Source organism: Astatotilapia calliptera, chromosome 23 (genome assembly GCF_964374335.1).
Source record: "Astatotilapia calliptera chromosome 23, fAstCal68.1, whole genome shotgun sequence".
Lineage (NCBI taxonomy): Eukaryota > Metazoa > Chordata > Actinopteri > Cichliformes > Cichlidae > Astatotilapia > Astatotilapia calliptera.
This window is the reverse complement of record NC_137443.1, coordinates 11,874,078-11,890,540: the sequence shown is the minus strand read 5'-3', so window position 1 is coordinate 11,890,540 and position 16,463 is coordinate 11,874,078. Positions and strand designations below refer to the sequence as shown.

The 16,463-nt window shown below is 43.2% G+C and overlaps 2 protein-coding genes across 3 annotated transcripts in view; both read right to left on the bottom strand.

Moving 5' to 3' along the window:
* The window catches only part of notch2 (notch receptor 2), a 42,557-nt gene extending 39,411 nt beyond the window's left edge, over positions 1-3,146 (bottom strand). For both annotated transcript variants that reach the window (XM_026160039.2, XM_026160040.2), the window contains exon 1: positions 1,990-3,146. In XM_026160039.2, the coding sequence (XP_026015824.1) occupies positions 1,990-2,062 (73 nt within the window). In that variant the 5' untranslated portion in view covers positions 2,063-3,146. The remainder of the gene's footprint in view (positions 1-1,989) is intronic.
* An 8,279-nt stretch (positions 3,147-11,425) lies between these two features.
* On the bottom strand, positions 11,426-15,956 carry sec22bb (SEC22 homolog B, vesicle trafficking protein b). Its single transcript, XM_026159865.2, has 5 exons — positions 15,746-15,956; positions 14,086-14,195; positions 13,789-13,949; positions 12,614-12,760; positions 11,426-12,483 (listed from the first exon to the last, which is right to left on the bottom strand). Exons 1-5 carry the CDS (start codon positions 15,818-15,820, stop codon positions 12,329-12,331), a joined length of 648 nt encoding a protein of 215 aa, XP_026015650.1. The 5' UTR covers positions 15,821-15,956; the 3' UTR covers positions 11,426-12,328.
* Positions 15,957-16,463: the final 507 nt, after the last annotated feature.

Genomic DNA, 16,463 nt, shown 5'->3' with positions numbered 1-16,463 from the left:
GACCGAGAATAAGGTCAAACCTTTGCGCCTTTCCCCAGACTGAGCTGTGATTCGTGCTCTCCCGCTTCTCATTAAAAGCTCTCAACCCACAAACGTTTGGCAGGCTTTCATTGTGAATTAACTAACCTGAAACCACCTTCGTGCTATCGAGACGATCAAAATCTTTTAACGTGTCATCCTGTCACATGAATAGCTGACTTACACGCATCAAAGGATGCGGCAAAGACAGCATCCAGACATTATGCAGCTTCATTACCAGCAAGAAACGAGATAAAAAACTAGGACGATTGACTGTGGTGCAAACAGCGTGTGAGAGAGAGGGAGGGAGAAACAGAGAGGGAGGGAGGAATGTCAAACACCAACAACATTCCTGTGCTTCTCCTTGCACTGCCTGCAGCACTTTTACATTGTCTGTCTTCCTTTTGTGTAACTTCACTGTTCACAAGTCACCTATAATCCATAAAAAACCGTGAGAGAGAAGAGCAGTGTTGGAGCTCTGGGCTGAAAGGTTAGAAAAACATGTGGGACAGAAATCAATTCCCCCGCCTTTGTACTCTCTTTATGTAAAGGATGTAAAAAGAGTACAAAGGCCAGCAGGTTATTTTGTATTTTCATGGCTCTCGGAGCCACCACTGAAACTAACTAAGCAAAGAAAGAAAAAGAAAAAAGAACACACACATCACAGTAAAAGCCCAGAAACAATCTCCAGTAATCACAAAACTTCATTCATTAAAAAAAGAAACACCAAAGGTCAAGGATCAGGGTCATCTATAGATGCAAAACATAACCACAGAAGAGCTCAGAATGAAGGTAAACCCATCTAACCCCAGCCACATCCCTGTGATGTTCACCAATGAGCTGCATCTTATCTTAACCAGACGATGCAGCTGTGTTTACATACACAAATCATTGTCAACAAACCTTATTTCAGTTATATTTAAAGCATTACTGTTTTCTAAAACAACAGTAAAATACATTTAAATATAACCTGAAAAAAACTGGGCGATGCCAATACTGTTATGTTGTTGTTACCTGGGTATCACTTTGACCAAACCAGCAGGTAATAAGTTCGGTAACTGCGTTTCAACCAAAATGGCATCACTGTCTGTTTTTGTGGTAGACCTCCAGCCAGAGTCATTTTGCTGCTTTAAGCCAAATAAAGAGAGACTTTAACTGCTTTTAAAGATAAGCGAGTGGCCAAAAAACAAGACGAATTTACTGGTTAGGAAAAACTGAATAAAAGACAGGTGTAGGGGATGCTGATATTACCATTTATACTGAAAAATGTACATCGATGTATTTTGCACGTACATTCCTGGGAACTTCATTAACATGTTCAGTTCTTACACACAACCGCACTGTACACTCACATGACATTTAACCCCCAAATGCTGAAAAGCGTATTACCGTCAGTGTGTGCTGACACAACTCTGTTAATTGAGCAGTCTAAACAAGATAAAGTGTCCATTTTGAATTCTTTCTCCAGCGCTCGGTGCTCAACATCTGGGCAGCGGTGCGACACAGCCGTGCGTTAGGCCGTAGTACCCGCATTAACTAAACCATAACGCCCTGAATTAGGCACAGGGGAAGAAGTTGGTCCACATGGAGGTGTGAAGCCGTTCTCTTTATTTTAAATCTAACGAATACAAAGTCAGCGACCATGAGCACAGGAGAGTCCACTCAAAGTAAAAGGTACCCAGCGTGTGTCTCAGAAGGCCACGAAGGAGCCCAGAAAACCCCCACCAAGTCACCTCAAACTTCGATTAAAACCTCTTCCATAGCTTACCTCCGATCTAAAGCTAGCCAAAGGAAAACTTTATTTTTGTTTGTTTATTTTTTTTAAAGAGTTAACAGGTTAAAACTGACCTCACCTAACTAGCTAGTGTAAAGAGATGCTAAGTGTGTCCGCAGATGCAGAGGCAACGAAACGTGATGGCAAGCGGCCGGTGACTAAAACACACCACGGTTTCGCCACAGCGCCAAACTTACCTAAAGAGACCTGGATGAAGCAGAAGACAAAGGCCAGCGACTTCCCCGGGGAGAACACGGGTATCTGCTCCATTTTCTCTGTAAAATCCACATAAGGTCGCCAGCCCGAAGCTGAGCTGTCTCCCCGGAGGTTCGTCGCTTCTCAGAAAGTTTGGCAGGAGATGGCTCAGGCGGGAAAAAGCAGACTTTCCAGATCAGCCGCGGACTCTGAACATGTCACGTTTTTTCCCCTGTACGTGTTTAACGACCTGTCTCATTAAAACCGTTTAAAACTCACATAAAGTTAAAGTTCTGTTGTCGCACACGGCAGCGACTCGCTCCTCCACCTCTCTGCGCTTACTCGAGGCACGACCGCAGAAGAAGCGCACCACGTATCCTTCCGCCGGACGCCGCGAGGGTCTATCGCGGAGCTTTAAAAAGACACTAAAATACGTTGAAAACACGGGGCTTAAATCCAAATTTAGCTTCCTTATACCACAGGGAGAAAAACAGTGTCGCTTGATATTTGTTTTATCTCGGGAACGAGATGGGAGGAGGGTTTAGATGTTTTTCGCTCTCAGCGTCGCCGCGGCGGAGGAATTTTTTTTTCTCATTTTTCTACTTCTCTCGAAGTCTGCTATGACTCAAAATTAACCCGTTCAATGATTTCTTCTCTTTTCTTTCTCCTCCCCGGGTGCTGCACGTTTTTTCCAGGTACGTCTGTGAACGCCCACACTTAAGCAGCGCTCTTCGTTACCGTTGCGGTTCTGCCCGGGCTTAGCACCTCCGCGCTTTTCAGGTGTTTTTGGGGAACAGAAATGTCGACTTAAAAGGTAAAACATCGAAGACTGAATGTGGATCAACAGTGGCTTCTAGTGAGCTCCAAAAACACTTTTTGTTGCACGCCACCCTCCCTCATTTTAATAATGTGTGTCATAACATTTGAGGTGACTTTTAAAAAGAAATATACGAGCTTGTTTAAAATGATTTTAATTTTACAGCTCATTTAAAATCAATATCATTGGACAGAAAGAGCTGCATAAGAAGCTACAAGTTTTACAGGTACACAGATAGCCAGGCGCCTACATGTTTACCTACCACAAGGAAAACATTTGAAAGCCAATAAATGCTTTGGGGATTTCAAACTGTTGCTTTGTTTTTCTTGGAAGCTTCATCACTCCTCCGTGCTCAGACAGGCCCATCACACTTGCTTTATAACCTGTTAGTGATCACAGAAATCCCAGACTCATTATCCCCTATCAGGAGGAATGATCCAGGTGTAAATCACAGGCTCATCACAATAACAAAGCAGTGTCTCATCCCAATGATTTGTTTGTCTTTACACCCCATTAGAGAAATATTGCCAAGCCTCCTGCTGCCACCAGCGGCCCTTTGTCCTCTATTCAACTCTGCTGAAAGGCCTGGAACCAGAGGAGAGCAAATTGATCTCCTCAGGGGTCCGTACTGACAATGCCTTTGTTGCTGCGGCCAATGTCAAGCTCTTGCTCTCCATGCGTGGTTGGCTGTCAGGTGTTGGCACGACAACACGCCGTTTGGTCAGAAGCTGTTTTTATTGACAAACCCCGTCTCACGTTTGCTGGTTCTTCTGCATTCACATTTCTTTCATTATGTCACTAAAGGCCATTAGTGAAATCCAGAATTTCTTATAAATATCATATGTCACATTAAAGCTAGCAGTGATATAAATCACATGAAAGGTTCACTTTGTCTGCAGCTCTGTTGTCCTAATGACGTCACCCCAGATGTGGGCTTCTGTAATTTAGGAAGGATGGAGTGAGAAAGGGTGGGGCTGTGCCTCATAAGCAGAAAACACTGATTGGTTCCTCCTTGCCATTACTCTGAGAAAAGAATGCGTTAACACACAAGTTTGGCATGATTTCAGAGAAAGCAGTAAAAAGCGAAAGAAAGCTTAGCCACCCTGATGTTTTAAACCACATTTTCTGAAACTAATCAGCAGCTCCAGCCTCAGGTCGCTTGTTTATCAAGAGTTTACCAGGCAACAAAAGACTGTAGTTACTTCGCCAGCGCTTCAGCTTTCATGCAGCACATTTCGGACCAACTTTGTGAGTATTAGTCTTTTGAATTTTAACTACCCTTGGCCTGGCTCAGAGCCACGAGGCCCTGCCACATTGGTGAGAGACACTTTCATCAGTGTTTGGGCTCTTCACGCCGATTTGAAACTCATCCGTCAAGGGTGACTCCAGCTGTCGGCTTGTAAAGCTGTGCTGCAAACATGGGACAGATAGTCATGACTGATTATTCCAGGGACAGCCTGTGCGTGATCTTGTCCACTCCCCTTAACCATAAACATGCCATCTTTCCCGAGCGTGACAGCCATGTGAAACCAAATCATGCCTGTTATTCAAGAAGAGTGTTACACTGCCTTTATGTTTGATGGTGGCAGATAGTATGAAGTGTGTATATGATGCCTTTCTATAATTAGTAGAGGCAGGCATCGATACGCTTTTCATTACTCGGCTGTGGCAGCTGATTTGCTTGCATCAACAGTTGTGCATAGCTGAAGTGGTTCCTGCATGTCAGTTCTGGATGCTTCTATATGCTTCATACTTACTGTGTAATTACATTATTGAGAACAGCACTCTTAAACCTCAGTGCAGTCTGTAAGCTCCGCTGAGAGTGTTGACAAGCTGGCATTTTGTGCAGGCTTTGATGAGATGAGCCTGAACGTAGGTATGAAGCTCTCGTGACCTCTGTGCCTTTGTTAAGACACATGCACATTTGCACAGGAAGCATCATTTATCTAATGTCATCTTCACAGTATAAGCAGATCTAGTGGACAAGAAGCTGAGTGGGTATATTTAAGGTTGATTATCACCTGACTGACCCACTTTGACTGCCATAAAAGAGACAGCCCGCAGACAGCTTTACGTGTGTGACATGCGTGCCTCCAGACGATAAAAGACCTGTGGATATATTGTCTTAAAGGTTACAATGAAATCGTCAGCCATGAGAGCGATCCTTCAGATTTCAGATCTCCTTGATGGAGATTGGCCACTCGTCGGGTCAACAAGATAAGACTCCACATGGTATCTTATTTACAGAGAGATATAAATCTGTTAGAAGGGTTTCAAAATATTTAAACATTGTAAATAATTTTACTGTGTGAACTTGAGGTTATATGATCGAAATGTCAACAAAGAGGCAGATAATGCCCACGTAAGTCGAAAAGGGTCTCAGATCAGCATGGAATCAGTGTAATCATTTACTTGGTGAGACATGGGATTGCCTAGAGAAAGTAAACATACCAGTGGAAGTTGTTTTTGTTTTTTTACTGGCTTCATTTTGTTGTAAAATTTTAAGATGGGGACATCCTGACAAGCTCAACATACTAAGTGTAATTTCACAAACACTCGTAATCACTCAAAACCTATTTATTCTGACTAAACCACTCATCAAGATAAAGCTGAGGCTTCATATTTTTTCTCATTGAGCTGATGAATCAGTTAGTGAGCACACGCAGCTTAGCTGTTAGCAGTCTTCAGCTTTGGTTTCGAAGAACAAGTTATACTAGTGCAGCGTTTGGCAGTGGCTGACCTGCTATTCTGTGATCAGCTCTGTGTGAGAAACTAAGATAGTGTGTATGATCAAATGTGTGCGTCACAGCGTTCCACGGCGGTCAAAGGTGGAGAGTCAGAGAGTGCGAAGTCACGATGTGGCCGAGCGTGATGTGGGCAGAAACTTCAGTTTCCGACGAGAGGAAGAGGGTTTGCTGGCAGAGAGGTGAGGAAACAGGTGATGAAGGAAAGGTGTGAGGAGGAAGGATGCATGCACGCGTATGAGAACACATCTTGTAAGTTGACCTGGGGCTCTGGCAGGATCAGGTGGACGGGAATGTGCTGTTGCGTGTGGATGGGATCCTCCCGTGAGCGTCCTAGCGTGCCCACCGTCACCCCACACTAGCAGGCTATTTATATTGCACTGTGGGAAAATAACAGCCCCAGCAGTGTCATCTGGGCCCTGCAAGGTTTATATTGCCTGCCCAGAAGTACATTCTTCCCAACTCCCCGAGTCACAAAGAGCGGAGACAAACTGGCATATTAGCTCTATATGTAAGCATTATTGAGTTGATTTAACTCAACTCACGAAGGACAGTTTTTCTGTTTCTTTAATGCAGCGAAACAAGTTCACAAAGACGAGGGTTTGCAATGCATTTGAGAAATACTAGTAGGACACATATTTAGAGCACTTTGATAGGATTTTAAATACATCCCCGGACACACCGCACATGCACATGAATTCTCACTTGTGGAAAGCAAACAGCCCTCAGTCTTCTAAAACGGGGCTTCTGGGATGAATATAGTTTTACTGTCAGCTGCAGAAAGTAAGAGTTAAACAAAAGCAGGCAATCACGGAGCAACTGCAAGGATCTAACATCTTAGCCACAAAGAAGCACAGATTGGAATAATATTTGAAACGTTAGTATTTGTGTAGGTTGGTGTTAATTTTGACACCACCTACAGTTTGCACTTCAGAAAGGCGACGGATGGAAGTACAACTGAAACGAATGTAATCTGCTGTGGAAAAAATATAAAAATGCTGTGTGACACTGCATTAAGCTCACGCTGAAGCACTGGGATTGAACCAAAATAATGATATCACCATATCACTTTTATGTAACATAACTGTGAAATCTTTATAAATGTAAAAGTATTTTAAACGTCAGAAACAAACCAAAAATAAAAGTTAAAGTTTGGACCTCTGCAACCAAGACTCTGTAACAACTGCACCCGTTATGCTGCTGATGATATGTTGATCTGAGAGAGGTCTCAGGGAGGGCAAACTGAGTCCGAGCAACTCCCACCCAAGGTCGCCTAATGCATTAACACGTAGCACACAGGGACACGCAGACACACACAGTAATGTCAGAAGGAACACATAGACACACAGGCACCTAAATCTCAAACCTCATCCGTCATGTCCCGGTCATCCAGGCCCAGGGGTGCGTGTGAGTCAAACTAATCTAACATCCAACTAATGGGCTGAAGTAACCAACTCATACTCTGCGACAGCATATGTTCACAAGAAACATGGGTTTTGTTTGTAGGGCATTTTCTCCACTCTGAGTGTACAAAATATGCACAGACCATATTATTTTTGAGTTGAAGTGGCATGCTGAAAGTTATAGTGAGTGCAAAACTGAGTGTGTGTGGAATATCTTCCAGTGTTCTGTGCATCATAAAGTCACAAGCCACTAAAAAGCAGGCTTTCTCACAGTCACAGCTCAGGACTGCATGCATGCGACAATAATATCCGAGAGATGAATGAGAGTCAAGAAGGGACTGAGATACCTGTGTACCTCACAGCACATCATCATAAATCATTTTTAATCGCTACAATAATTAATTGACATTAAATTTAACATGGCTGAGCTTCCTCTTTTTTAACCCCCCACTCCCGTCTTTGTTTAAGCCGCATTTTTATAAACCTAAAAGGCAGTTTTAACACTCAGGATAAATATTTTATGCTCTCAAAAGAGAATTTACGACTCATTTACAGGTTTGCTCTTTTTCTAAATGGACGTGGAGTATTATCGTTGGGAAGATGTGAGAGCTCGTCATTGGTCTACAATAAGGTGGTAAAGCATACACGGAGTGGAGAGTGGGCCCAGCAGGTCCACGCTGACCCCCTGTGAGAAGTTCCCGGTTCCCAGGACCCGGTGTGTACGTTTGTAGGGCAATAACTCATCAGGCCCCTTTACTTCCTCTTTCGGCCCTCTGCGTTTTATGACCCGCTCCTCTGCTGTACAGCTGCTCTCTCTGCAGCTTCCCTCTGGTCTGATTGGTTAAGACGGGAGTGTGAGGCAAGAGGATGATGGGGAAGAGACTGGGATGAGGTGGGAAGTTTGATGGAATATGTTTTATATTATGGCCTTTAGAGGTGACTAGCAGGCACGTTATGAGAGTGAATTCTGCTTTCACTTCATTACAAACTATTACTATTTGATTGACTGGAGAAATCAGATTTCCCAGTTCTTTTTAATTGTGAAGGACGAGCCTTTCTGTGTACTCTGAATGTACTGACTATATCTGAACAAATGTTCAACAGATCTCAGAGAAATTCTGTGCATGTATTTATAATAAATAATGAAGGCTGTAGCGTCACAGTAACATTTCATAATATAGCCTGTGACTAAGTGCTGAGAGGTGGGACACACCGTGACAGGTCATCAGCCTGGCGTTGGGCTAAAACAGAGACACAGACGACCGTTCACACTCACTATGGGGAATTTAGAATCACCAGTTGATCTAACCCCACTGATTGATTCTGGAATCTTCCCATCCTCCTGTTAGTGATCCTCCATCTATATGGAAGATAACAACCTTCTGAACAAATTAGTAGGTGGAGAAGGCCCCTACTGGCCCATATCTATGGGGCTGATTTCTGCCAACAAATGCCCGTTGTATGGACGGATAACATCTGAAGTGGGATCACTGAATGTGTTTGGATTGTGGAAGGAAGCTGCACAAACTTCTTCAAGCTCGGGACTCCCTCGCTGTGAGGCAGGAGTGCTAAGCACTGCGCTACCATGTGTAATTACAATGTAAATACGGTACTTAAAAGTAGGCAGGCTAGAATAAGGGAGTAGCAAGTCAGGTTTTTACAAGAAATAATTATACTGGAAGTAAATGTAGGCAGTGGAATGTAATTTAAAGTAACATGTAAATAATGCTACATGGTGCAGAACCAGTTTTAAGATAAAATGAATGCATTTTGTGTTAAACCTTTGGTCAAAACAACCAACCAAGTAGATGGAAAACAGGAAGGAAACAATGATCATGAAATGACTATATACCTGTGCAAGAACTGGGTCACTGAAAGCAGAATGATGTCTGGATCCAGATTAGTTTTTGATGTTTCTTCAATAACATCAAGAAAACGTATCCTGTTTTTTCCCCCTATTTTCATAGGATATGTATTTCTGATGACATGACATAAAAATGTCAGAGTTTTTCCCCCTATTTTGCAATTTGTAAAGGAACCAAAAAACAAAAACAAAACAAAACAAAACAAAACAAAAAAAAAGATCCAAATCAATTGAGAAGTTATTCACTCAAAGCTGGGCTCAGCATCACTGCTAGTTATAGTTTTGTGTTACTCTGCTAATAACCAGCCAAACTAAACACAAAATATTTCCTTGGCAGAGATAGCGATCAGGTGTTTGCATCAGGTAAAATGATTAGGTTACTCTGTTAGAAACATGACTGAAACTTTGGCTGTCTCATTTTTCATACGCTACAATCTCTTTCATTCTGCACAACCCTTGAACAAACTAACTAAAGTTAAAGGTCACATTTCTTTAATGCCCTGTTTCTTTAAGATCACTAAAGTCTCGGGAGAAATCGAGAGTGGGTGGACGGTGTCTTAGTTCTATTTGTGTCTTTGACAGGAAATTTAATCAAGATAGGGCAATATGAGTCGACAAGAGAGCACAGAACTGATAAAAAAAAAGTCAGATCAGTTGAAAGAACTGATCTTTCAGCATGTCTCAGTTGTGTGTGTGTGTGCGTGTGTGTGGTAAAGTCAGACTATGTGTGTTCTGTACATGTGCCATTTTCCTGACCTCTGATCACACAAAGTATTTTAATCCAATCAGCTTCGTTTTCACATGACTGTCACACACTCACTGCTGCTATGGTAACCTGGAGAGGAAGGAGAGAAAGATAGAGCAATGGAGTGAAAGAAGAGAAGCTATTCTCTCTCTAAAAACTGTGAAAGGGACGCACCTGCAGAATAACACACACACCGTGTTTCGTAGCTCACCTGTCTGATGCTCGCCTTTAGGTGCATTTAAATAATAATTTATTAATTTTTTAAAAAAAGTCTTAATTCTGAAGAAAAAGAGTGAACGCAGAGGAAGCGAGAACGCATTTATGTTAACGTGGTGACAGAGTATCGGTGGCCAGCAAGACATTTCAGTTAGTGTAAGTGTGTGATGGGAATCCAGATGCAGTGCAAAAACCACGGCTGCACCGCTGCTCTGGCTTCTGGTGTGTTTTCGTGATTGTTTTTTTTTTTTTTTTTTTGCAAGTTTGGCACATCTCAACTTTTAGATAAACTTTAATGTTCGATTATGCATTAAACACTGAATGTAGCTTGGGATTTCTGGCAGAGAAGATATGGTGACAATCACGAATAAACAGGACACGATGAAAACTGACAGGGCTGCAAAACCAACAGTCAGAGCAGCGTAGAGAAGCACTGAGACAAAAGGGCTGTGATCGTTAATAAAGAAAAAGGGAAGAGATACAAAACAAGCATCTTCAAGCAGTTTTAGTGGAACATGATTGCTAACAAAGATAAGTTAATGGCAACTGAGGCCAAACTCACAAATACCCACTTCCCTTGAGAGGTGAAAAGGTTAGTCTGTGCCCTGTGGTTTGTGTTTGGCACGCTACTCTGCTGCTTCTCTTTTTTCTCTTTCTGACATTTCCTGTTTTACCTCAAGCTCAAGATTCTGACTAATGCTCTGCTTACGCTGCTATACGTTGTTGCATTTTCAGGTCCGTGCAAGCATAGCTGTCGAGTTTTTTTCTTTTTCTTTCTTTTTTTCCACCCCAAAGGCGTAACCTGTATTTTCCCCTCAGTTTTGACAGTAACCCATGATTTAGAGCTCGACTAACAGGGGGACACCAGTCGCTGAAGTTTATTTCAGGACTGAACTCGGAACTGCATCAGCGAGCACAGCGCTCCACCTGCTGGCCATGGGTGGTATCGCCAGTCTTTGCTGGTGGTTGCAAACAGCTAAAAACTTTTGTAGGTGTGGAAATTTAAGGTTCTCCAATTGATAAAGAAAGAGAACGTTTGTCACATGCTTCATACACAGCAATGTCCAGTATCTAACCTTCAAAGTCACTTGATCGCCTTTCTTTCCCATTCTGATGCTCATTTTGAACTTCAGCAGGTCACCTTGAACACATCTACATGCCTAAATTCAGAGTTGCTGCCATGTGATTGGCTGATCAGACAGGTGTGCCTTATAAAGTGGCAGTCATGAGTACACAAACCACATGATCAAATCTCACGCCACTGTTGACTCCATGCATGCTGCTTTACCATGATGACGACGAGCTCAGCTCAGTGTTCTGACAGACCGAGCGCCTGAGTGTAAAAGACTTTATTCATAGAGAGAAGACAGAACAGGAAAAGAGGCGGGTTCCTTTCCAGCTGAGAGCGAACAGCGGCGACTCTCAGCTTTAAATGAAGTCTACAAATTTTACAAAACAAAAGGAGCCTGCTGAACTTCAAATGTCTCTGAACGCCTGCTTGCAGTCATGGTGGCGTCACGCGGCTGAGGGTTACCAGACTGTACAACAATTATTGGGATTAAATGTAATATTCCTCATCACCTGAAGTTACTCAGTATTTGAGATAGAGATTAATATATACCATATAATATTCAGAATCAAGACGCGCACACATGGAGCTTTCATTTATTGGAAATATTACAATTTTAAAGCCACTCTTAAAAAAAAAAGGCAGTTCTAAGGGCTAAAGCTGAATATAATAAAGGCCACTTTTACATGACATGAAGACTTCCTCATCATTGGACCTACTCCTTATTTAACCATGCAAACATTAATAATAAGCTTTTAAATATTAACCTTCAGTGATCCACCGAGCAGTTTGTATTTTACTCAATAATTATTGTACAGTCACTGATTGGCTCACCATCATCCCACACGTCTTGGCTAATTAAATCAGGTCAAACAGCGTCTGCAGGCTTCCACACAGTATTTAAAAAAAACAAACAAAAAAAACAGCTGACTTGGATATCTTTTCCTATTACAGTGCCGGGGTGATTTAACATCCTAAAAATATTAATGCTATGTCTTTGAAATCTCTTAGACTAATGGATATGCTGTGCATCACTGCCATGATTATTTTATTAAAGGAAGTGCAGGAAAAAATGAAATTAGGTGGACAATCAGCTGCTCCTGTTACAGCACAACACAGCTTTGAAAACTCACAAAACTTTTCATTTTTTTTTGCACGCGCACACACACACACACACACACACACACACACACACACACTCCCACATTCGCACATCATCTGAAATCCCCGGCTACTACGAGAGCATTGTTGTGTAATTGTTATTAATAAAACTATGTACTATGACATCATTTATATTCAGAGCACACATCCATGGACAGGCGAGGACAAAATGGGCGGTGGCATGTTTGTAAAGTCTTATTAAGAGCAGGAATCCTGTGTTTTTAGTCGAAGTTGACAGCTTTTCTTAGTGTCTGCAGACTCTAAGCAGCCCATTTTCCCACTTCGGCACCTCCTCCTCCTTCTTCTTCTTCCCTTTCCTCTCTTAGAGCCACCAGAAGCGTACGTAGACAATGAGCATGATGAAAAAGACACCTCCAGCTGCCAGCTTGGCATAGGTGGAGCGGGTATTCAGATACTTGGCGTCGCTTCTGTACTTTTTCGACAGGCTGGACAAGTTGCTGGCCTTGGAGTCGAGTGCTGTGAGGAGGAGAAAGCAGAGGGAGAAAAAAGTAAAGGGGGGTTGGGAAGGAGCAGGATAAGCACAAGCGCGCAGAGAAAACTCCCATCACGGCTCCGTTTGACCCGAACACAGATGACAGACACTCACCGGAAAGCGCCTCTCCTCTCTGCAGCACCTCCTCAATGTTCGCCACCATGATCCTCTGTACGTCCTGCAGTTCTGTGTTGATGCTGCCCAGATTCCTCCTCGCTCGGCTGTCGATGTACGACTTCTTGGTTTTTTGAATGTAGGTGTCTGAAGAGAGAGACAGCCCACAGTTATTTCAAGCTCTGTGTGTTCAGTTACTTCACAGCCCTGCCTGTGACAAACACGCTGACTGCCAGGATCCACTTTCCCCGGAGGACTAAAGTGGATTTTTATTGAATTTCATAGAAAACACATTTCCCAGCTTTGAATGAGAGCAGAGAGACTGCTGATGCTGACCTATTAAACAGATCTAGTCGCACAAGAGCCGATCCTTTTCTTCCCTTTTAGTCCTCTGATAAATTCCTGTTATCAGTATTTTTCATTTAAATTTAAGTGATTCAGAAATGTTTCACACACAGACTCCTTATTAAAAACCCAGAGTTTTGTAAACACTTTTTTTGCTGCTCATATTTTGGATACTTTGTGGCGACCGACTTGTTTTTAGAGCCACAAACACATCAAGCGGCTCTTAAGAGGAGTCGCAGTTTCTGGCACCTCAGTGTATTCAGCCTGGAGGTTTCTGTGTGGTTTCACAATGATTTACACCCTGAGTTCATCTGCAGGGAGGAAATAAAAAAATCAGCCCCTAGCACCACAACTTCACTGAACATATAAAATATTAATAGTCACCAGCAGCAGAAGCACATAAGCATGTGTCAGCATCTTAGAAATAATCAGAGAACTCTCCGTTAGTCTGAAACTGCTTGGATGATTGGTTTTCAGGTTTCTGCTGCCTGCTCTGCTCAGTATGCAGCGTTGCATACTTACATGTAACCATCACAGCTAAGTGCCAAAACCCCCTAACCTAAACCTCGTTCTAAGTTTAGCCCTAAAACCAAGTCTCAATCCTCAAACCTGCCTCTGAAGGGGTACAGACGAAGGTGAGACTTTAAGTTCCACATAATCCGATCACTTTGATGGCTCTCACAAAGATAGCTGGACATGTTTTTATCGGATTTTTCTTATTTGTTGTTTGTGGCTTTATGACGAGCAGTCATAAGAGCACAGATCGAGTGTTTCCTGCACAGGTTTAACATGTAACCCGGTTTATACTACTACTACATGTCTTTTCTTACCAAACTCAATGAAGGAGTAAGGCCGGGATACTGTGGGGACCTTCTTTCCGTGCTGCTCATGAAACTCTGCCTGGAGGTCTTCTAGGTAAGCAAAGGCTAGCTTCTTGGGAAAGCTGGCTTCACAAAGCACCAGGTAGCACACTCCCTTCTCTATACAATAGCTGAAAAAAAGCAACATAAAAATGTACTTTGAGTGGAGCATGAGGAAATGCACTGAAAACATCTATCCGTGTGTGCTTAATTCCTCGCAAACCACGAAGAGACGATTATTTTGAGACAGTTTGGATTCTCACTCACTGAAACGCCATCGAACCGGCCTCTAAAGTGCAGCGTGTGGGGCTCTGCTCATTGAGTTTCCTGAAGAGCTGCTTAGCTTGACTCTGATACTGCTGAAGGTCCCGGCCCAGCTAAAGAGATGAAAAGCATAAGTGGTTTAAAAAAACTAAAAAAAACAAGTACTGATATCGAGCACAGAGAACACAGAAATTAATCAAAATCTGACTCGTATGCAGCAGAATTAGAAGCAAATGTGATTATTTTACCACCAAAAGAAATGAAGGCAACGTAGATTTGAGCACGTTATGTATCTGAGGGTTTTACAGACATACTCAGACAGCGGCGGGACGTTAAACGATGACACTAATTTACAGATAGATAATGTGGTTGTTTGAGAAACACATGTGATGCTGAGGCACAGAGCGGAGACGCAACAAACCTTTTCACTTCCCTTCATGAAAGCAAACAAGAGAAGGAGGAAAAGATGTTAGAGTCAAGGCGAGCACAAGCATAAAGGTTTTAAAAGCAACAACTCATGTTACAAATGGCATCCATTTGAACATTTCAAGAAGTCCACCAACGTCATCAGGCATATTTCATCTACAGGTAATAATAAAATGTGGGGAGTGGATTCTACTTCACTGGAGTCACTTAGTGTTAACCAGTGTAATAATGAATGATAGGTATAAAGTGAGTCAGTCACTTACTAACTGACAAATAACCACGTCAGTTTCCAGCCTCCCCACCACCCTGAGCTAGATGGGCATATTAGCAAATAGATGAATGGATGGATGCTCGATCTTTCAGCCATACATCAGTACCAGCCTGGTGACGGTCTTATATTGTAAGACCCTACAATAATAGAGAGAAACCCCAGTAATCAGATGACCCACTATGACCAAGCGCTCGGCGACAGTGGGAAGGAAAAACTCCCTTTTAACAGGAAGAAATCTCCCACTGAACCGAGCTCAGGGAGGGAGACAGGACAGAAACACGCTGTGGAAGAGAGCCAGAGATTAATAATAATAACTAAAGATTAAATGCAGAGGGGTGTATAAAAACATAGTGAGTGAACTAAGAAGCACCAAGTGCATCATGGGAATCCCCCAGCAGCCTACACCTATTGTAACTAAGTGAGGATTCAGGGTCACCTGTTCCAGCCCTAACTATATGCTTTATCTTGAATCCAGGAGAGGGGCCTGAAAGCTGAAAGGCCTGCCTCCCATTCTACTTTTAAATACTCTAGAAACCAAACGTAACCCCCCAATGCGAGATCGAAGTGCACTAATGGGGTGATATGGTGCTGAGAGGTCAAAGTTTCATATCTCAGTCCTGAACTTATGCGATGCTGTAATGACGTGAAATAAAAAGCTGTGGCAGAAGCGGTCTGATGACTCAGTCGCTTCAGGCAGGTAAATAACGAGGTGGACAGGTGGACAGGCCTACAGCAGGACAGGCCTACAGCAGGACACCTATCAGCAAATCAAACGGCTCAATTAACTTTCACACGCCAAACCAGAAAGTCATGGTGGGGGTGGTGCCGGTGCCCCCTCAAACGACCCACATCTGGATGAAAACAAGCGCTCTAAAGGCGGACGTGACAGCTGGCAGCGGGTTAACGTTGGCTAGCGTGTCACTATAACATTAGTGCAGGATACAAGCATTCACTAATAATCCTCACCTGCTCGTCCTCCTGCATGGAGGCGGCCAGCGGCAGGCCGTCAGCCAGCCGAGCGATCATCGTCAGCAGCACCATCTCTGCGAAAAGCTCCGCTGCTCAGCACACACTGCAGGCTCCTCGAAGCTCCGTTTGACAGGCTGAAAACTGACAACACCGCAGCACTGACGCTGAGCTGGCCGGAAACGCTATAGCTTTGTGTCACAGCTAAATCCCGCCGCGGAACCAGGCGGACAGACACAAAGGTTCCGCGTCGCCGTCCCTGATACGAAACTTATTAATTTCAGGTATTTGTTAGAATATAATTACGACAATCTTATATGCGTTACATTAGATTTTGTTAAGTTCAAATTAAAATTTGCTGCTTTATCTTGTTTTTCTTCTTTTGGCTGCTTCCGCCACAGCGTGTGGTCTGCTTTCATCTCCTCCGTCACTACATCCATGAACCTCCTCGGAGGTCTTCCTTGTTTCCTCCTACCTGGCATGTAGCTCGCCATCACCAGTGTGTGAATGTGTGTGTGAATGGGTGGATGACTGGATATTTAAAGCGCTTTGGGGTCCTTAGGGACTAGTAAAGCGCTATATAAATACAGGCCATTTACCATTTACCATTCACTCCTCCTCCCCTGCACATCCCCAACCCATCTCTAACTCATCTTCCATCACTATGTCTGCTCCCTGCACCCTCACCTATCTCCTTCACATTTACACACGCGTATTC

Coding starts and splice junctions, on each gene's coding strand:
- sec22bb (XM_026159865.2), bottom strand. CDS start 15,820: ATGGTGCTGCTGACGATGATCGCTCGGCTGGCTGACGGCCTGCCGCTG. Junction 14,196..15,745: donor CCATGCAGGAGGACGAGCAG/GTGAGGATTATT, acceptor TCATCTCTTTAG/CTGGGCCGGGACCTTCAGCA. Junction 13,950..14,085: donor GCCGGTTCGATGGCGTTTCA/GTGAGTGAGAAT, acceptor GCTTTTTTTCAG/CTATTGTATAGAGAAGGGAG.